The 22587-nt window shown below is 43.0% G+C and overlaps 1 protein-coding gene across 1 annotated transcript in view; it reads right to left on the bottom strand.

Annotated features, from left to right (window-relative positions):
- Positions 1–22587, bottom strand: part of DSCAM (DS cell adhesion molecule) — a gene marked incomplete at both ends in the record, with an annotated part of 461963 nt that overhangs the window by 169004 nt on the left and 270372 nt on the right. Inside the window, 3 exon segments of the mRNA XM_079762252.1 lie at positions 3757–4032; positions 7557–7835; positions 12886–13032. Coding sequence (XP_079618378.1) covers positions 3757–4032; positions 7557–7835; positions 12886–13032 — 702 coding nt within the window.

The following is a 22587-nucleotide window of genomic DNA, read 5'->3' on the forward strand; positions in this document are numbered from 1 at the left end:
TTAATGATTAAAAAATATATAAGCAAAACAAATGTGGGAAACAAAACTGAAGATAGTTTTAAATTCCGTCACAGAAAAAGAACTGTTAACATTTTCAACAACCCCAGAAGAAAGAGGTACCCACCACCCAAACCTTGCAGCCTACTTCTGTGGCCAGCTGGGCCAGCTGTGTAGGGTTCAGGGTTCTTACTGGGGGGCTGTACCAGGTGCCTCCCTATAGCCCTCTACCATCTTTTCATTTGCAAATTCCTGAATCTCAACTTCATTCCACTTCATATCTTGGGTGGCTGGAAAAGGCCTTTGAGGATCTGGGCCTTTCCCAGATGTATTCATACATAGCATATTTCAGTGTCCTTGGATTGCAAACTTCTTACTTTCACTGTGAAAGGTGAGAACCAGAATTTCCGGATATTAAAATGAAGAGCCTGGGAACAGTGCAGACACTGCCCCAACATGCTCTGCACTTAACTGACAGAGAAGTTAGACGTCATTCTGTTTGTTATTCTCCCTACACAACCAGCCCTTGGGAGCGTTGACATCATCTTATTTGACCTTCCAATTCAACGGATGTTTTTAGGATGTATTTAGCTGAAAATGTCTTTGGAGGGACTATAAAATGCTTTATTTCTCTTGGATTTTCAGCTACTTTATTCTGATGTGCATGCATGTGATTTTCTTTGTATTTGTTCTTCGTGGGGTTTGCCAAGTTTCTTAGATCTGTAATGTTATTTTTTATACCAGATTTCTGGAAATGATGGCCATTATTTCTTCAAATATGTTCTTCCTCATTCTCGGACTCCTATTTTTCTGTGCCTATAATTATATATGTCCCACATGTCATCGAGGCTCTGCGAATTTCATTTGGAGTCCTCTTTTTCTATGTGCATCAGATTAGCTAATTAATTTTACTCTATCTCTAATTTCACTCATCCTTTCTTCTTGCTTCTGCAATTTTCCATTAAAGCCAACACAGTGAATTTTTTCATTCCTCTTTTGTTTCATTTTATAGTTTCCATTTCTCTGCTGCTCTTTCCCATATGTCCATTCATTATGCTCTAATTTTCTTTTAAGTTATTGAACATATTTTAAATAGCTTTGAAGTACTGGTTTGCTAATTCTAATACCTGGATCTTCTCAGGGTCTGTTTCTATTCCCTACTTTGTCTTTTGACCTCTGGCCCCAGTATCCTATTTTTTATTTGTTTGTTTGCTTTGGACATCCAGTTATTTTTACGATATACTTGGATTCTTCTTCAAATTTTTGCAGTTCAGGTGTCAACCAAGTTCTTCAAGGAAGTTTATTTTCATATTTTAAGACTCACTACTGCTATTTCCTCCTTCTTGGACTCTCCACTCACCTCCCTCAATTTGAAGGTGATTCAACAGCCCAGACCTCTGTCCTTCTATACCTCAATCCCACAAGACTGGTGAATATCTTCAGGGGAAATGTGGTATCAATGTGGATATCACTTAATCTTTTCACTTCTTTTGAGGGCCAAATCCTTTCCACCTACCTTTAGATATATCTTTAGTGTCTGCATATAGTTTTGCTTGTCCCAAAGTTCATAATTTTTATCCTCTTACAGGTTAGTTAGTCTGATACATGCTATTCTATCATTTCCAGAAATAAGACCTGTTCTCATTCTTTTTTTGTTATTCCATTTTTCCAGTTATTCTGGTTTAAATCTTGGCTGTATAAGTAGATTCCAGTTATGTTAGATTTCCATGACAGTTTCGTTGGCCTCATAGAAAACCCTCTCTAAGTCTGCATTACATCCATGGCCATTCTTAGTTCTGGGTATTGTGAGTTTATACATTTATGTGAATCCACAGCTATTTCATTGATAATAGTAGGAGTTTATATCTGAGGATACTAGTTAGACACTGTTTTAAGGCAGACACTGGATATGCGCTTGTGGCTCCCTCTCTCTCTCCTTCTCTGCATTAGCACTGCCATCTCTCAGAAGAGAAAAAAACAACATGACGCTCCTGGCCCTGAATGGAAGCTGACACACAGCACATACACCCGTGAGGATGCTCCGTGTGCTCCTCTCTCCCTTTTTATGCGAGTGACAGGCTTTTTGGAGATGAAAGCCGACATTAATTTCCCAGTGAGACCTGAGTGTCTTTGAAATCTTTCTGGCTGTCACTCTGTGATAACCTGAACCCTTTCGACATCATTATGGATTATCAATATGCTCTTTGGGTTTTCTTAGACTCGCGGAGGGTTGCCACGGTAACTAGGCCTCCAAAGGTAACTGCTGCCTTTTCTACAAAGAATCTAAAAATAGCGACTATGTAAGAACCGCAGTGCATCATCATTAACCATCCAGCTCTGTGCACACTGATTGCTTTCTGCGCTTAATTATTCTGTGGAACACAGTGTCAGGCATTTCACATGAGTAGTGTGCCTTCAGCTCGTTTCATCTCTGCTTTAAACATCTCCTTGTCCGCAAGTAAATGCTTAAATCAAAATAAGAATGTCCTTCTAAGCCTATTTCTTCTTACAAACTGACTAAGGTTAAAAAAGAAATGATAGAAATACTCTGTTAGCCCCAAGACAATATTTAAACATATTTTCATACATAATTTTTTTCTCCCTTTAAGATACATGAAAGTCATGTAGTTATTTTATTAATTGATAACAGATAAGTTTTAAATGATATGTAAAGGCCCAGTTCTCAACAAGACACATAACTATGCAGATAAAAGCTAGTTCCGTTATCTGGTGATAAACACATGTCTCCTTGAACATTACTTTAATAGCTTCTCTCCTGGCTGACGGATAAGCTTGAAGATGCAAGGAGGCAGTAGGCAGTTAAATAAAACAACAATAACAATAAAACATACCTAAAACCTGTTATCATACCACAAGGAAATTCCTCAGAAATTCAATTCACCTAAATCTTTGGATATTTGGACCCAACCAGGGACAGCCCTATGAACCCAACACCATTTTGCTCTCCATCAAGCTCAACACTGAAATAGTGCCCTGCGTCTTGCCTCTAACGTTGTGCTTCTCAACGGGGGCTACGTTGCACCCCAGGGGACACCTGGCAACCTCTGTAGGCATCTTTGGCTATCACGGTTTGTAGAAAGGTGCTATGAGCATCTGGTGGGTAGAGGCCAGAGGTGTGGCTAAAATTCTACAGTCTTCCAAAAAGAGCATTACTGGGAAACCCTGGCCTACCAGGGGTAGGGAACGTCTGGCCCTCGGGCCACAGAAAGCCCATAAAATCATTTGGTCTGGCCCTGCCAAGGTATTAGGGGTGAGTTAATTAAATGTTTGACCAAATGTAGCAGGCTAATTTATAAGTTGATAATTCTGTATGGCCCGCAAATGATGTTCTAAATATCCAAATGGCCCTTGGCAGAAAAAGTTTCCCTCTCCCTAGAGGATGCTGAGGTGTCAACCAACCTGTAAGTTTCAAAGCTTCAGAGACAACTTTAAACATGAGAGTGGGCAGCGTTCAGGTTCATTGACTTCATGTTAAATTATATTCCTTATGTTCCCTCTACCATGTACGATGTTTACTTCCTCAGAACCTATCCTTTTATTTGCCTGATTTATCTTGACAAACCTGGTAGAGTTATTAGCGGGTCAGATAGATAGAAAGGTACAGATAGGAATAAAGGTCAGAGAGGTCAAGAAAGGTGTAAACTGGGAGCTAGCAGCACTGTGCCACCCCGGGTCCTTCCTTGGGAGTGCTCTGGGGCCGGGCTCTTTGCAGCCGAACCCGCACCGAGGCCCACTGACCTTCAAGGACCACCTGCACAAAGTCTTGAGCGGACAGCTTGTCCTCGCGCACAAAGCACTGGTACGCGCCCCCGTCACTTTTGACCATGTGATCCATGATAAGGTTTTCGTGGTTGATCCCTGTGATCCTCACATTTTTCCCCGGGTTGAGGATTTCGCCGTTTCGGTACCAGGAGAGCTCCTGGTCCTCACTTGCGGTCACGCTGCAGGACAAGGCCACCTGGCTCCCCACGCTGCTCTTCACCTTCCTGGGGCTGATGGTGGCTTTCAGTGGCTCTGAAGAACGGGGTCAGAGAGAAAAGAAGGTGAAAATAGCACACGTGGACATGGCAGTTCAACAGCATGCAGGACTCGTGACAAGGCAGGTATGTCATTGCAAGCACACTCGCTCCATCCTTTTTTGTTTTTGATTTTTAAAAAATTCTTTACTGTTAAAGTATTATATCTGTCCCTTTCCCCCACTGCCCTTTGTGTCAGGGTATAGCATGGTGTCTGCAACACCCTCTGTGCTGTTCTTCTTTATTATTATTATTATTATTATTATTATTATTATTATTATTTCTCTCTCTAGGTAGCAAATAGACTAATGTTGGTCAAATTGCTTTTCCACTGAGTATGTATGAGTATTAACCCACTGACAATAAGAAATGTGATGCGCTGGTTACCAGGAAGGACAGAAATATTTGAATATTTAAATTCTATTGGCCTTGTCTCAAGGAGGCATGGATGGGTTTGCTCTGGGCCATCGTCACACACATCTATACTCACTCACATCCCTTACGTGGCCTAACCAGGGCCAATGCCAGCTATAAGGAAACAGGCTGACATTCGCATTTGTGACCGTGAAACCGGTTTTTGTTTGTTTGTCTGTTTAAAATGAGGCTAACTGGCTTGGACAGGGTTGGAAATCTCAATCTTGATGCCCTACGTTTTCATTTAACAAACCCAATTCAAGTTAGCAAGCGTTTATTGAACATCTGTATGCCAAGGATGGGATTGAAGTCACAGGCGAGGCAAAGATGAATAACGCTTGCAGTACAACTCGCATGTGCCATAAAGGTAGCAAACATCTTTTGTACGATATTTAAGTCAGTCTCCCCACTATCCTACAAGTTTTTTTTTAATCTCCACTTTGCAGAAGAGGAAATGGCTATTCAAAAAAAAGTTAATTAACCAAATCCACTCAACAAGTTAATGGCAAAAAACCCCAGTTTTTTTACCCCAGTTATTCCTACTGCTCTAATTTCTCCACACTGTGAAGTCTTTGGTTCCAAGAAATTTAGGCTTCTAGGTGGACTAGACAAATACAAGAATGAATATAGTAACCAAAATAGTGCATTAGAGACATGTAATATGTGGCAGAGGATCAATAGAAGGTCCTCAGATATCAAGCGTGGATAGAGCTGAGGCAGAGGGCATTGCGGAGACTGAATTAGGTCAGGAAGCACAGAGGGGTCTCAGGAAGGGTCTCTGAGCAGTTTGAATGCAACCCAAGGTCTCTGAAGGGGTATCATGGGAGAAAAATGACAAGGGCATCTGGGACAAGATTGCAAAAAGCCTCCAGATTTGGGAATTAAACCAGAGGGAACTAACGAAAGCTTTCTAGAATGTTCAGCAAGTGAATGCTACAGTCAGATACAATTTTTAGGAGAAATGAATCATTCCATTGTGATAGACAAATGAGAGTGGAAAGATGGTCAGAAAAGTGGCATCACAAATGTGCAGCTGAGGCACAGTGAGGACTGGATCTGAGATAGGGCAGAGGTGGAGAAGGTGGAGAACACAACTGAGAAATGCTGAGAGACAGTCTCTAGGACTTGGCAGGACTTGGCCAGAGAAATAAAAGCCTTAAAGAGGATCAAAAACTTAAAATTCACACTGGAAGGTGACTTAAGGGGGAAGACATCTGGCATAACAAGGGGACCCATTTACAAGGTAGATATGGTGGCAAGTTTGGTTTGGGATAGTGATCTTTGGAAGTGCCAGCTAAACATCTTCTATGAAATTGGGAGACATGCTCCACTGACCCTCAAAAAGGAGGCAGAGGCTAAACCTTTATACTCAGGGCTATTTCCAGAGGGGAGAAATTGGAAGCCATGAGGATAAGAGGGAACAGCAAAAGAAGAGAAGAGATCGAATAGAGGGGAGCTCTGATTTGGAAGCAAGAGAAAAAGAAATTATAGGAATAGTTCTATAGGCCATGCTTTTTGTTAAGAGGAGAGAAAAACAAAGGAGCAGTCAGAAGGAAGGATGGGAACATTCAAGAAGCATTTGAGAACCTGTCCAAATGTGGCCGAAGAGTACAATGATGGAAACATACACTCCGAATGAAGAGTTTATAATTTTTAAAATGTACACAGTGATAAATGCCTTTACAGAGGAAGTAATACAATACTCAGAGTTGAACAGAAGATTGGGGGGCGGATATCTTTGGGAAAAGACATGGCATTGAACTTAGAAAGATGGGAAGTCTTAGACATTCAAGTATTTGAAACCCATCTTCGATGTGGAGGGAGCAACATGACTTGCAATGGGAAAGGAATGGGTTTGTACAGGGGAGAGGAAGAAGATTTAGCAGGTGTGGATTTTTTGAAGAAAAACTATGGGAAATATGGCAGGTTCACTTGAGATGCTTTAGATAATCTCCTAAGACATAAGCTTTACTCAACAGAAAACAGAAAGCCATAAAACATGTTTGAACACAGAGGAGACGTTGAGCCAGTGGAATAATTCTTACTAGATGTCCAATGCTTCATTATTTCACGCACAAGTTTCTTCAGCAACAGAAATATAACTGTGCAGGCATTACCTCCCATTTCTTTCTACTCCCAGCCTAAGCAAGTTTGAGTGATATTTGCAGGACTCACCCTGGGCTGCCGGTTCCAGACAGTCACTGGGATAGTTACTTTAAATATATTGTCTTGGGCGGGGATTGGGCGTCACACGCAGGGTGACACCGAAGAGGCACTTCCATAACTAGGCATAGGGCTGGGGAAAAGCCAAGGCGAGAAAATTCCTCCCTTTCAGTGTCAGACTCTGGTGATTCAGTTTGTTCAGTTCAGTTCATCGAATTAGACATATAATACTATATACTGGCCACTGTGTTGACTGAAGTCCTGCAGCTCCGTGGCATCTTGGGTATCTCGTTTTGATTTGGTTTCCACAGGAGCAAAACTGACGGTGTTTACCTAGATTGGAGTGCTTCCCCCTGTGATCACATCCCCCTTTCCTCCGAGTCTTGTCTTCAGCACCGCTCTCCACACGGTCCTCAACACAGTCCCCATCAATCAACTGGAGGTTAAACATAGCCACATCCTTGGACTAAATGATCTATAATATTGTGTCCAAGTCCACTATTTGAATAGCTTACAGCCTGGTATTTCTGCTGATTATAGCCCCACTTAGAAATTTAAAGAAGCATCTAAAACAGGCCGAGGACACGCACTTGGATCTGACTGCGTGACTGCCCAATCCTGCCCCGGTCCCATTGATTTTCACTGAGACTAGCCAATCTTCACTCAACAGCTGGGCAATGTTATCTTGGAAATGTAACCTGGTTACATTGGGCCTGATGGAAATGTTGGAATTTGGGGATTGGGAATCAGACAGACCTGAATTCAGTCCTAAGCTCCAAACTCTCCAGCTGTGTGTGTAACCCTCATCTGCAAAATGGGGCCAATAATGGTCTCAGCAGGACCACTGTGAAGATCGATGGGATGCTACAGAGAAAGCCCGGGGGTCAGCTTGTCACAAGAGCCCCATCAGCCAACTTCACCATCACAAGTTACCGTCCAACTTACGTTTCACGTACAGGCGGCCTATCACCTTAGCAGTTCCATATCTGTTGGATACTTCACACACATAGCTGCCTGAGTCTGAGGGACGAGTATTCTCAATGAGTAGCCCCGTCACGGTCTTCTGGAACCTTCCAGAAAGTTCCAGGGGCATGTTGTCTTTCAGCCAGCGGTAATCTGGCTCAGGGTGCCCAAGCGCTTTGCAAGGCAGCTCCACAGGCTGCCCTGACATGGCTTTGCGGTGATCAAACCCATCCAGTATGGACGGGGCTGAGTTCGCCGGGTCTGCAGAAGGAAGAAAAACTCTTAGACATCGTGGAGGAGGAGCTGAAATGATCATTTGCATCACAGAACCTCCTGCATAGTTGAAATTCTAGACGTCATACCAGTTATATAAATTTCTTGTGTTCAGAGTTTGTGAAAGTTTGAAGCAGAAAAGGTACTAAATACTAAAAAACTTCGGAATCAGCATGCTTCAACAGGAGTGGCCCCCACAGGCCAAGAATTGGGTCTTCTGATAACCAGAGAATGTTGGATTTCCACTCTCAAGAGAGTGACAGTAACATAAATAGTTGTTTAACATTAGTAAACTTTATGCCACAAAAGGAGTTTTACACATAACTATTGAATCTGGAGGTGTTTCGTTTATTTATTTCACAAATATTGTTTGACCCCCACATGGGGAACCAGCCCAGTGTTAGGCATTAAAGACACAGGCAAGGTGACAAAGACAGGCCAGGATACCCTCATGGAGCTGACATGCTAGTTGGGCCAGTGTGTGTGAGGCAGCAGGAAACATATTAGTACACAAATACATAAAGATAACTTAGCCTGTGTACGTGTAAAGAAGGGAAGAAATGGGATGATGGAGTGGGGATGTGGAAAAGAAAGTGGAGCCCTCAGACATTGCTGATGGGAATGTAAAATGGGTCAGCCACTTTGGAAAACAGTTTGGCCGTTTCTTAAAATGTTAAAATTCAATTTACCGTAAGGCCCTAAAGTTCCCTTCCTAAGTATCTATCCTAGACAAGTAAAAACCTACGTTCATTCAAAGACTTGTACACAGATGTTCATAGCATGCTTATTCATAACAGCTAAAATATGAAAATGATCTAACAGTCCATCCTTTAGTGAATAAACAAAATGTATATATACACAAAATGGAATACTGATCTGCAATAAAAAATAATACTGATACATGTTATAATATGGACTAGAGGCCCGGTGCATGAAATTCATGCACAGGTGTGTGTGTGTGTGTCCCTCAGCCCAGCCTGCACCCTCTCCAATATGGGACATCCCTCTCACAATGCAGGACTGCTGGCTCCCAGCTGCTCACCTGCCTCTACCTGATTGCCCCTAACTGCTTCTGCCTGCCAGCCTGATCACCTCTTAACCACTCCACTGCCAGCCCGATTGACGCCTAACTGCTCCCCGGCTGGCCAGATTGCCCCAACTGCCCTCCCCTGCCAGTCTGGTTGTCCCTATCTGTCCTCCCCTGCAGGCCTGGTCGCCCCCAACTGCCCTCCCCTGCTGGCCTGTTCACGCCTAACTGCCCTCCCCTGCTGGCCCGGTCACCCCTAATTGCCCTCCCTGCTGGCCTGATCGCCCACAACTGCCCTCCTCTGCTAACCTGGCCTCCCACGACTGCCCTCCTCCGCCGGCCCGGTCACCCCTAACTGCCCTCCCTGCTGGCCTGATCGCCCACAACTGCCCTCCTCTGCCGGCCCGGTCACCCCTAACTGACCTCACTGCTGGCCCGATTGCCCACAACTGCCCTCCCCTGCAGGCCTGATCCCCCCAAACTGCCCTCCACTGCAGGATGGGTCCCCCCAAACTGTCCTCCCCTGCAGGCCTGGTCTCCCCCAACTGCCCTCCCCTGCAGGATGGGTCCCCCCAAACTGTCCTCCCCTGCAGGCCTGGTCTCCCCCAACTGCCCTCCCCTGCAGGCCTGGGTCCCCCCCAACTGCCCTCCCTTGCTGGCCTGGTCTTCCCCAACTGCCCACAACTGCCCTCCCCTGCAGGCCATCTTGTGGCAGCCATCTTGTGTCCACATGGGGGCAGCCATCTTTGTCCACATGGGGGCAGCCATCTTGTGTCTTGGAATGATGGTCAATTTGCACATTACTCTTGTATTAGATAGGATGAACCTCAAAAGATTACATTAAAGAAGCTTGATACATAGCCACATATTGCATGATTCAATTTATCTAAAATATGCAGAAAATGCAGACCTATAAAGACAGACAGGAGACAGTGCTTGCCTGGAGCTGGGGATGGGAAATGGAATTGACTGAAAAGAGACAGCAGGGACCTTTTTTGATGATGGCAATGTTTTAAAATTAAATTATAGTGATAATTGCACAACTCTATACATTTTACTGAAATCATTGAATTGTATTCTTAAAATGGGCAAAGTTTAAAACTGGTAAGTTAAATCTCAATAAAACTATTTTACAGAAAAGGAAGGTGCATTTCTGTTATATTTTAAGTCACATTTTAAGCATGCTTGCCACAGGTGATATTTGGTCATATATAGAAGTAGTACAACCAAACAACGGCACTGCATTTAATCTTCATCACTTAATCTTCAAACATTTTATGAAGTATGCTTCTTTACAAAAAGACTTTCCTTATGTAACCACAATGCTAATATCACACTAGTGTATTCATAAATTCTTCATATTACCCATTATGTACCATATATTCATATTTTCCTTTATTTCCCACATTATGCTTTCTGCTATGTCTATTCTCTGATGTATTCCTTCTAATTTAATTTTCATCTTTTCCTAAATTATGCCATTTTTTTTCTTTCACAGATTCACATTGTTTAGCCATTTTTTATGAGCCCTTTATTCTGACTTATGCTCCTCTTTCAAAGTATTAAATTATTCTCAAATGATAAGTTATAGTTTTCACATGATTTGTACGTAATTTTTACTTCTAATTGTCAAAACATGATTTGATTCATTTTCATCTTTCTTCTTGTAATAAATTTGTGGGAGGTTGAATCATTTTTTCCTTTGTTCCATGTGAAAGTGAGACAGGGTTCTTCGTTAATGAGAAGACTCTTCTGGATGGGGAGGGAGATGCTAGTAGAAAGCTCTCCCAGCTTTTCCCTTTGGTGTCTCCACTAAAGAACTCACCACGTAGTCCCTTTCTCAGAGCTGTGCCTGCTCTGGGAGGGTCCCACCTTGGGTCATGTGCTTCCTACATCACTATGCTACTTGCTTTCTGAGGCAGTACTCCACCTTGTCATGCTCTATTTTTCTTGCATAACATTATATAAGATGGAATTCCTAGGGCCTCCATGCTACCCTAACCTCGTCTCTCTGTTATGTTAGCATTCTCCCTGGCTGATTTGATTTCTAATTCCAGCAGTCTCCCTCGGGGTGAGTATCTGTTCTTCAAAAGAAGTATTTTCTGAACACCTCCAGTATCTCTGCGGACCTAGACCACCGCTGAGCTGTGTGATCATTGCCAGTTACGGCCTTTCCCACTCATGTTCAACTCACAGTTCATGCAGGTCTATCGACCTGTGGGATTGCTCTTTCCCAGGTTTCCCAGGTTTCCACGGAAAAGACTGTCCTCTGCTTTTGGAGATGAGCATGTGTTGGTTAATTTGCAGTTCTGTGAACATATAGTAACTAGTAGCCCTGCGCACGAATCCGTGCACCAGTAGCTTGCCAGTAGCTTGCTGCCGCCCTCCAGTAGCTCGCTGCCACCCTCCAGTAGCTCTCTGCCCACTGCCCTGCCCTCCTGTAGCTCCCCCGACCCCCCTCATAGCTTGCTGCCCTGCCCCCTCCTGTAGCAATCTGCGCCTGCTTTTAGCTTGCTGCCCCACCCTCCTGCTGATCCGTGATCCGGTGTTACGCAGTTGGTTGTTACGCTTCATGGCATAATGACCATTTGCCTATTACATCTTTATTATATAGGATTCCAACAGGCCTTCTCACCATCTAGTGCTTCTGTGATACTGCTGCTGCCCCCTACCCCAGGGTCCTGTTACTGTCAGTAGTTTGCCCACACCCACCCAAGAGTTTCTGGGCATTTCCATCACCTGGTTTTGTTGATGCCATCCATGTGCTTTTGCTTTTATCATTGGATTTATTCTGTTTTAATTTCAGTAGAAGTTTGGGATCATTAAAAATATTGCTGTTAATATGTCTCCACCCTGACCAGGTATGCCCCATGTGTATATTTTAAAATAAATCTGATTTAAAATGGAATTCATTTATTTTTTCTTTCGAAGCTTAGAATTTTAGAAGAGTCATCTGCGCTCACTATGTTCTCACTTTTTTAGCATTAACAATTTTCTTAACAGAGGCAAGACCTAATAACTATAACACAGGAGAAAGTAACAATTGACATGAAAAAGAAAAATGCTTTCAAGTGCAGAGGAGAAATCACTTAATTCTGCCATCTTTTGGTGCTGTACCCCAAAAACCAGGTGGGCTTCAGTTATTCTGGGGGCATGGGGAAGGGAAATCCAAATAGAGCATCATCAGGGACCATCAGCAGGTGTCCAGGAGACGATGGTTTTCATTACCATCCCCTGCCCCCAACATTGAGCAACTTTCCATCACTTCTCCCTCACAAAGCATCACTACAAACACAATTATATTCACTGCGGGGACCAATTTTAGGTTCTATAGGGCAAAGGTCAGATATTTTGCATTCGATTTTCTAATTCTGAGATGGAATTTCACACATCTGGCTTGCTCCAGGAAGTGCTAATGCATCACTGCGCGCTTATTTGTTCAACAGATGGGCCAATAGCGAACCAAATGTGAAGGTTATGCAAAAGACTGATATTTTCTCAAAGGGCAAATCCCATCAGAGAGGGCACAAACTGGCATCCTGCTCTCAGATTTCCTTCACCCGATGGAGGGGCACGGGAGGTCGTGAACATCCCTCTACCTTTACACATGGTTCATTTCCCCAACACTGTAGCATCACACGTGGACCAAGAGGTGTGTTCCACATGACCCTGCTCTTCTCCCTCAGCTCGGCGGGGTGGGAGGCATTGTGGTTAGTGACAGGCCAAACAAATGTGTATGGCAAGGAGGTGCTGTGTTCCAAAGAGAACTCATAATGCGCCAAAGGAATTTGGGATTTCACAAAATATGAAATGACTTCATTGGAATATCTCTATTTGTACTGCATTGTACTGGAGTTGATTTTTTTTTAAGGAAACAGACCTTAAGTTGATAAAATATTTTTGGGGAAAAGCCTGAAGACTTGATTTTAGTCATGAATTTCACCAGGTGGGTGGCGCCACCTCGGGACACCAGCAAAGGGAGAGCAGAAAGAGGGGGCGCTGAGCCTTTACCTGATACAAAGAGCCGGGCGCTGTTGCTCTGCCGGGTCTCCCCCGTGTACCTGTGGCGCGTGATGCAGCGGTAGTTATACAATCCGTCTTCGTTCTGTACATCTTTAATATACAAGGCTCCCGTGGATGTGATGAGAAATCTAGATCCTGAAAGAGAGGCGCAAACGCAGTCAGCGAATGACTGTTTTCGCTTGAAGAAACCCCATGCAAAGGCTGATCATAGGTGTGCATGTGAATTTCAGGGTCCAAGCCATTTTAAATGTTCAATAGCTTACATTAGCAGTTCTTAGTATGCTACACAATAAGTATATACTTAGAAAATTTAATGTCATAAATCATTTTTTTAGGTCTAGGCAATGTATTTATATTGTAGCAACAGAGTTGGTGTAAAATTGGTATGTGACAAATGTAGCAGATTTCCTTTGATCATCATTTTTCTCTTCACATGTGACAGATTAAGGGAATATTAACTTTCTTTTGTAAATTTTTACCTCATATAAGTATAAACTTTTGCCTCTGTTTGAAGTATTTCACGTACAAAAATAAAGCAATAAAATATTCTACAGCCCAGTTGGTGTGGCTCAGAGGTTGAGAGTCGACCAATGAACCAGGAGGTCAGGGTTCGATTCCTGATCAGGGCACATGCTCAGGTTGTGGGCTCGATCCCCAGTAGGGGGCTTGCAGGAAGCAGTCAATCAATGATTCTCTCTCATCATTGATGTTTCTCTCTCTCTCCCTCTCCCTTCCTCTCTGAAATCAATAAAAATATATTTTAAAAAATATATCTACAAACTTCCCAGGAAAGACTATCTGATTTCCCCATAATGATAACCAATACTTATGCTATAAGACAACAATCAGTTCCTCTTATAGTCTGTGTTGTAAAGCACTTTGCTATTTCTTTTTTAAAAAATATATTTTATTGATTTTTTTACAGAGATGAAGGGAGAGGGATAGAGTTAGAAACATTGATGAGAAACATGGATCAGTTGCCTCCTGCTCGCCCCCTACTGGGGATGTGCCCGCAACCAAGGTATATGCCCTTGACTGGAATCAAACCCGGGACCCTTCAGTCCTCAGGCCGATGCTCTATCCACTGAGCCAAACTGGCCAGGGCTTTGCTATTTCTTTTTAAAGAATTTTATTGAATTTATTGGGGTAACATTGTTTAATAAAATTAGATAGGTTTCATTCTATTTCTTAATCATTACTGAAATAATTGGCAATAACTGTTTTCACCTCAGGGAGAAAAAGCCACATGCAGACATTCCTCCTTCACTTCAGCATGGGACATGGTGTCTCCATGTGACCCCTGATTTTGTAACCACATGGAACCTCATCTTCTTTCCTCTGACCTTTTCTCCTTCTTTCCTTTGATTCGAACTGGCCTCTTCCAGCCTGGAGCCCCTGAATCACCTGACCCCGCCCCTGGCACGTGCACTCCCTGGATCATTAAGCCCCCAGGACCATCAGTGGCCTGCATCCGATAATCTTAGGAACAAAGCCTGGGGCCAGTGGCCACAGAGACAGATAACATCCAGGCTTGGATTGTGTTTGAGCTCTGGACCCAGGAAAGTGAACTGGTCCCACCAACCAAATTGATGTGACACCAGACAGAATGACTCCCTGGCTGACATGGGGACCAGATGCAATGACCACCACCCTCCACCCTAGCACCGACCGAGACCCTAACCACACCTGACTCCCCTAGCCACGTGATTAATGATCTTTCCCCGATATGGCCCATCCTCTGTGAGCCAAGTCTTTGAGGTCACCTGTGACTCTGGGCATGGTGCCATTTCTTTAAAAACTAACCTTTACTTTTATGGCTGCAAACTCCTGTTCAGGGTTGACTGGGCTTTAATGTGTGCAGACCAACAAACCCTTTCGGTTTGGTAACAATTCCCGCCTGTACAACTCTAGCTGTACAGAAATGGCTAACGTTAAGAGATCAATGTCAGTGTTGCTTTAAGAAGGATGATGATGATTTTTTCTTTTGATAATGTGACTAATATTTACTGCTCAATTATAATTTGATGATAAACCAAACAAAGGCAAAAGAATAAACCCCCAAAGTGAGTTGTTGCACCTACATGGTGGGTGACTCAGTACACTTTCTGCCACTGTTGGATTCTTCTATTGAGTATTTCTGCATCTGATGCAATTTTATCTCAAAGAGAATGATTTTTTTTGTCTGTTTGGGAAAAGACTAACATTTCCCCAATTCATCTTTTTTTATTGTTTGTTTTCCTTACGTTCATTTGAAACATCCTTTGGTTTATTTTAACCAGAATTTACCAGGGATCTTGACTTCATTGATTTTAGGTCTCAAATATTTACATTGTGAACACAATTCCTACAGTTCTTGGTTATTTCTTAGAAGGACTACACTTTATTCATAGATCAGTTGCTCAAATAAAATAAAAAGGGCTTATGCTTTCTTATCCTATATAATAAAAGGGTAATATGCAAATTGTCCCCTTGAGTTTGATGGGAGTTTGACCAAGGGGTGGGGCCGGCCGCCAACAGCCAGGACCCCTCCCCCCCTGCTGGCACCGCCTCCAATTGGCTTCCTTACCCTGATTGGGGGTGGAGCCAGCCCACCAACTGCCCATGGCCCCTCCCCCTGACCATCCCTGCCCCGTGGGCTGGCCAGACCCCACCCGTGCATGAATTCATGCACCAGGCCTCTAGTGTAAGATAAGAGCAATTCAAAAGAGATTGGAAAAGAAAAAATCGTAAGACAAATACTGATCTAGCATAAGCCTTTTCAAAGAATGCAAATTAAATAATGTATCAAATATTTTTAAATCATAAATTCACTTTTAAAACAATTCCATGTAGTAGCTTATTTTAAAATATGCTATAAATACACTAACAGAATAGCTGGAAAAGCTAATGCTGCATCTTCGAGATATTTTTGCTTTATCCTCTCCTGAACGGATGTAACTAAAAATACCTTTTACCACTTGTCAAATGTCATCACACATCAAGCATTTCTTACCAGCATCTGTTGTGTATAATTGAAACATTTTTTCTCTTTCAATATATTTTGCATACTTATATAATGCTTTAACAACTAGTTCCTTTACAGTACAGAGTGACAGACAGAAAAGAGGGATGCAAATATTAGGCATGTAATTTATGTCTCCTTTCTGATATGGAGGATTGTCATGAGAACTGACAAGTCGTCAGCCTGGCAGGTGTAGGTGGAAGCACTGTGCCCAGTGTCTCAGGAGTGCTGGGAGGGCCGGGGACACAGAGGGGCCGGCACGCATTGAGTCCCCCCGCTGGTCCCCCAGTGGGCTCTATTCTCTATTCACTGGGCTCGATTCTCTATGATTTAACTTAATCACTCACTTTGCTCCTGTAATAGGTCACTTTTTCTTGTTCTGTTAATCCTCACCCGGGGATATTTTTCCACTGAGAGGTAGACACCAGACCTGCCAACACTGTTAGAACTTTGTGTTAACTATGAGTAAATGGGGGGGGGGGGAGAGGAGATATATGTACTACTATAAGTAATACTTTAAACAATAAAATAACATTTCAAAATAAATAAATAAATAAAATTGTGTTACAGAAGACTAAAAAAAAAAAGAGTAAATGGGTTGTAAGTGCTGAAGTGGTTCTCCAACTTTAGTTGACATGAGCTTGTATGTTACAGCCACTAAAATAAACCCCCAGTTCAGTCTAGAGACATAAAACTACCAATGGAAATAGGGCATTTACACAGTTAGGAATGTTTGGGAACGCTGGGGATGTAGGGAAGTCTACAGCCGCGTTCCTCTGGCGGTTGTGGCACTGAGTGGCGGAGAACGCGGTTCAGACAGAACTGTCTACCGTGAGGGGGTGTGGGGAGAGGGGCTGAGTAGACTGTTAAATCCTTTCTGCAGTAGGGGACCACAGACACTCGGGGGCCTCCTCCATTAGCATTGTCCCATTCTTTGAATAAGAATATTACCAGGTGTTGAGTTGTGTGAGTTGTTCATATATTTTGGATATGGACCCCTTGTCAGAGCTGTTGTTTGCAAATACCTACTCCCACTAGGTTGGTTACCTTTTTGTTTCATTGGCAGTTTGTTGTTGTTGTTGTTTTTGTTATTGCTGTGTAGAAAGAAGCTCTTTAGTTTGATATAGTTTCTTTCATTTATTTTGCCTTTACTCCCCTTGCCTTTCAGGTCAAATTCATAAAATCTTCTCTGAGACCAAGGTCCCTAAGGTTAGTTCCTGTTTTCTTCTATGTAATTTGTTGTTTCAGGTCTTATATTTAGGTCTTCGATCCATTTGGAATTAATTTTTGTACATGGGACAAACAGCAGTCTAGTTTTATTCTTTTCCATGTGGTTTTCCAATTTTCCCAGCACCATTTATTGAAGAGACTTTCTTTTCTCCATTGCATATTTTTGTCTCCTTGGTTGAAAATTGTTTGCCCATATATATGTGGGTGTATTTCTGGGCTCTTAATCCTGTTCCATTGGTCTGTGTGTCTGTGTGCCAATACCATGCTGTTTCGATGATCGCTGCTCTATAGTATAAGCTGAAGTCTGAGAGTGTAATATCCCCAGCTTCATTCTTTTTTCTCAGGATTCCTTTGGCTATTCAGAATCTTTTGTGGGTCTATACAAACCTGATGATTTTTTGTTCTATTTTCTTTAAAAAATGATTTTGGGATTTTGATTGGGGATTTATTAGATCTGTATATTGGTTTGGGAAATATGTATACTTGATACCTACTTAGTCTTATTAACCAATGTCATCCCAATAAATGTAATAAAAAAATACCCTGGCCTCTTTATCAAGATTTCCAAATGAATCATTCCTCACTTGTCATATCTCATCCGGTGGAAGGTCCGACTGTCCTTCTAAAATACTCCTGATCATCCACTCCCCTTTCTCTCTGCTGCATCCAGGTCTAAGGACCCACCCACACCCTGTTTCCTCTCCTTCTCCTCTCAGCCCATTCTCCACTCAACATCATGGTCATTTAACACGATGAATCATTTCAATTATTTAGTGTCAACAGAGGGATGCTACAAATCATTCATGGTCGACCCCAGTGCTTCCAGCGTGGACTACATCTCCAAGAGGTTTCTACTCTCCCTCTTACACTGTGCCCGGGCCACACAGTCCCCTTAATCACTTCACCTGGAGGGCCCTGACCCACATCTCTGCCTGGCTGGCTCCTTCCCACCATTCTGGCCTCGATTCTAGGTCAACTTTCCAGCAGTGTCAGCCCACATTGACCGCGCTCATAGCCACTCACTTTCAGAGCACTGGATTTTATACATCGAAGTGAAGTTATCTTGTGTGTGTGGGAGACTGGTTTCACCTTTCTCTCCTCCAACTAGAATATCAGGAACTTGATGTGTCTTGCTCACCTTTTCTTCTCCATTCCACAGAAAAGTGGCTAGGCTATCCGAAAATACTTGTTAAAGAGATGAGTGGATGAAACATCTATCATTGCTCCCATACAAAAAGACTCGTCTTAAGTCTGGGTTAAAAAAAAGCAAGCTAAAATACCTCTTTTTAGGTTTCAGCATGAATCTTCCTCATGTATAATACATAAAAAGAGTATTTTCCCCTCTTGGAGTGACTATACTAGTAATATATTCTTATATAAAAATGAGCATATTTAAAGATTTTGGTGTTAATTATTCTCCCATTATACTCCCTCCCTGTCTTTTTCCTGCACAGCCAGGCTGTTTGATCTTCAATAGGGACAATAATATTTTTTCAGGAAGATTTTAAAAGCATATTTGATTTTTCACTTAGTCAGAAATATACCTTAGGGTGTTTTGTTTTCCCCCCCGCTTTTGCAATCTGAATTGAGCTACTAGTAATTAAAAGAACAAATGGTTCTTCTAATAAGACGCCAAATGGTAGTGCGACACCCTGAAACTTTGATCAGCTGTGCCTGTCACCTCCAATTGACAGCCATACTGTGCGATGCAGCTGCGCTTCTCCTGAGCAGGTGTCCTAACAGCCTCTCCGATCAGAGGAGCACGAGATTCGGATCTAAGTTCCAAGGATAAAACCCTGGACATGAGATTAGTTTCTGAATGGATAGCTCACATTTTTTCACTTGACAATCAAATTAGCATGAATTAAAAGAGAAGGGAAAATAGGAAATAAACATACAACCTACGATAACTTTAAAGTTATCGAGTTCTCTTAATTCCAATGTGAATTGGAACAGAATTGAGCTCACAGTTTGGTTCTGAGGTGTGACTGCTCTGTGATGGGCTGGGTGGGTGTCGAGCCACGATTATAGATGAAGGAGCTCCAACTATTTCTTGAGCAATAGAGCGACCTGGTATACATGACGGCTTAAAGAAAATGATGTGGAAAGGTGTATCTAAGAGAGGGAAGGGAGTAGGTCCTTAAGATAAGAGGTGTAACCTGGTGTTCTGGGTTGAATTTGGCCCCCTCCAAAATTCCTAAGTTGAATAACAACCTTTGGCACCTCCGAACGTGGCCTTATTTGGAAACGGGGTCACTGCAGATGAAATTTGTTCAGATGAGGTCCTACTGGAGGAGGCAGGTCCTAATCCAATGGGATGGTTTTCCTTGTAAAAAGCAGAAATTTGGACACAGAGACATCTGGGCATCAGTACTAACCCTAATCGGTGCCAATAGTATTGCATGTCTACTGTGAGCCTCCACTGCTCTCAACATCCTGTGCTCTGACCCCTTTAGCTCCCACGATGTCCCCCTGAGCCAGGCACTGTAATTATTCCCATTTTACAGACGAGAAGAGTGAGGAACAGAGGGCAAGTGACTTGCCTGTGTTCACACAACTAGAAGGAGCCCAACCAGCACAGCACGATACCCTGGCGTTCTGGCTGCGAGCTCACACCCTCACCCTCGGAGCTCCCTGGCTCTGGGTCAGGGCTGGAGTGTGAGACAGCAAGGCCAGGCCACATGGGGGAACAGGGGTGTGGAACAGGAGCATTGCGCACAGAAATGTTTAAACTGAGAAATCAACAGACTTGGTTGGAGTGAAGAGTTTGATGGCCCCGCAGGGCTGACAGCTCTCACAGAGCAGATACCTCGGGCCAGGGTGTCTGTTCTAGGAAAGACAGTCAGCCCCGAGCAGGCTAGGCACTCAGAGGAGGTGAGGAAAGCCAAGCTGGAGGCAGAGTCTGGGGGACTCTGCATGTCAGGAGCCCTTTATGGGAACGGATGTCCAGGAGCCCCCAGGGGGGAGAGAGAGGGAAGAGGGCCAGCAAAAGACACAGTGAGACAGAGGGGACAGACACCAGGAGGGTGTGACATTATGAAAGTGGAGGAAGAGAGACCTTCTAGAAAAAATGGTGCAAACATCTCATCTCTGCGTCTTCTTATCACCATAACCTACAGAGCCTCAGTTTCCTCTTCTGCACAATGGACAATATTATCTTCCTGCGCATACAGTGATGTGTGCATTTATGAGTACTTCCACAGGATCGAGTCTTTGAAGGGGACAAGCTGAACTAAAATGTGTTGTGATATTAAATAGGAATGTCCGTGCAAGTGCCTGTACTCCAGGAAAGTTGTAATCTGCAGTAAATAATGATGATAAAATAACCCACTTGCTAGATCAATAAACATATTAATTATCTACCTACAAACAACTTGTAATACATAAAATGAACTCAAAGGACTATATATATATATATATATATATATATATATATATATATATATGCGTCAAAGGACACAATAGAAGGCAGGGACGGATGGAGAGGCATATCAAATCCCAGCATTAGACGACTCAATATTGCAAAGGTGTCAATTTTCCACAAATGAGATGAATGGCATGTTATTTGATTTCTGAACAGAATTTATTTAAACTTGGCCAAGTCAATGCAGATTAAACAAGATGCTAGTTTCATCCATGACATTAGAAAATAATACGTATTTGGTAATACATAGTCTTGGCAAGGGTGTAGGGACATAAGCACCTACAGGTATTCATGAAGCCATTTGTTCTTTGCCGGGCAATCTGCTAGCATATTCTATCCTATGGAAACACTCATACACATGCACACATCAATGTATGCACAGGAAATGCACTGTAGCATTGTTTAAAAAAATTGCAAACACACCTAAACACCAATCGAGGGGTGAATATATGAATAAATAAATTAGGGTGCGCCCATACGATGCAGCCATTTTGAAGACTGTAAGGTAAATGCATCCATACTCTGTGGAAAGGTCTCTAAGACATAACATAAAGTAATTGCAGAACAATATGCAATGCTCAGTTTGCAAGGCCATGGACATGCGTATGTGGTTAGAAACGTGTGTTGTACATGAACAGAGAGATGTCAGCAATACCCACCAAAATGTGAGCTGTAGTTGCCTCTGCAGAGATTAGGGGAAGGGAAGGGAGACTCGCGTTTACTTCATGGGCTCGTGGATTTGAATATCCCACCAAGAGGCTCTATTAGCGCGCCACGTGTGCAATGGAAACGTATTTTGAAGGAGGTGTCCGTGGGTGGTGAGCATATGGACGCCGCAGGCGCAGACCAAACTCATTTGAGCAGCACGGTAGGGGGCAGGTGGGAAATCTAGGAAAATATTTATGTTGGGAGTAAATGTGTCAAAATGGCCTTTTGTTTTGCTTGCTTTCCAATCTGATCGCATCTGCGGCGTGCTTAAAAGTGGAAGGGAGGGCTTCCGATATTTACCCCGGCTTTGTAATCCTTCCCTCCAGCACCTGACCCCAAAGCCTAACGCGCCATGGATGATCCCCTGGTCTTCCTGGGCTGCCCTGATAACATGCAACTTCCCACCTAATCCCATGCAATCCAGTTGGTTTGTGTGTGTTGGCCCTGCCTTCCCCAGTGACAGCTGCCTCTGTGGGGACAAAGAGGTCCCCGTTGGCTGCCTCACCGCTCTTTCTCTCCCCGTGCAGAGTGCTGCATTAATACTTGTTTGGATCTTACTGACATACGTATTTTAAATTTCCCCCCAAAATGGGCTCAGCAGAATAAGGCATCATTTTGGTGGGGCCTGTTATATTTTTCAAGTATCGTCAAGGTATCCAAGACTCATGAAGCCCCAGAACGGACCGTGGCTGCCTGGAAGAAGTCACTTGGCCAGAGAGGGTGACGTGACCCCTGTACCCGGAGCATGAGGAGAAAGCCAGCGAACCCGGGCTGGCTTTGATAAGTACAGAGTAATTGGCATATATATGTTTAGCTTCTCTCGAAGCAATCTCACTGAGACATTTTTCTTATGTAAATAAAATTCTCTCAGTGAAATTCTCCTGCAGTTAAATGAGGCTCAATTACACACTGCTAATTTAAGCCGGCGCACTGCATTCCGACTGTCTACCTAATTACCCTGTTTAGGCTGTTAATGATCAGATCTTCACTCTCAAGCAGAAATTCGAGTCTGCCATTAATCTCTCCTCTAGTTAGATTTCTAGTTATTTAAAAGAAGAAATCCTTAGAAAAAAAATAGAATCTGATTTTTAAATAGATTATTTTGAGGACTTATTAAAAAGAGCCAAAGAAGTTTATAAAACTTGAATTGTATTTATTCATTTACAGGATGAACAAGATGGTTTGCCCCTGACCTCTAGGAGCAAATATTTCAGTCTGAGAGAAAGACAATAACAGTGTCTTAGGTAGACAAAGAAAACAGTCACTCCCCATGATAAATGCTCTAAGAGAATTAAGACTCGGAGGCTGAACTTGATAAAGAGGAGTG

Source organism: Cnephaeus nilssonii (genome assembly GCF_951640355.1).
Source record: "Cnephaeus nilssonii genome assembly, chromosome: 3".
Taxonomy (NCBI): Eukaryota; Metazoa; Chordata; class Mammalia; order Chiroptera; family Vespertilionidae; genus Cnephaeus; species Cnephaeus nilssonii.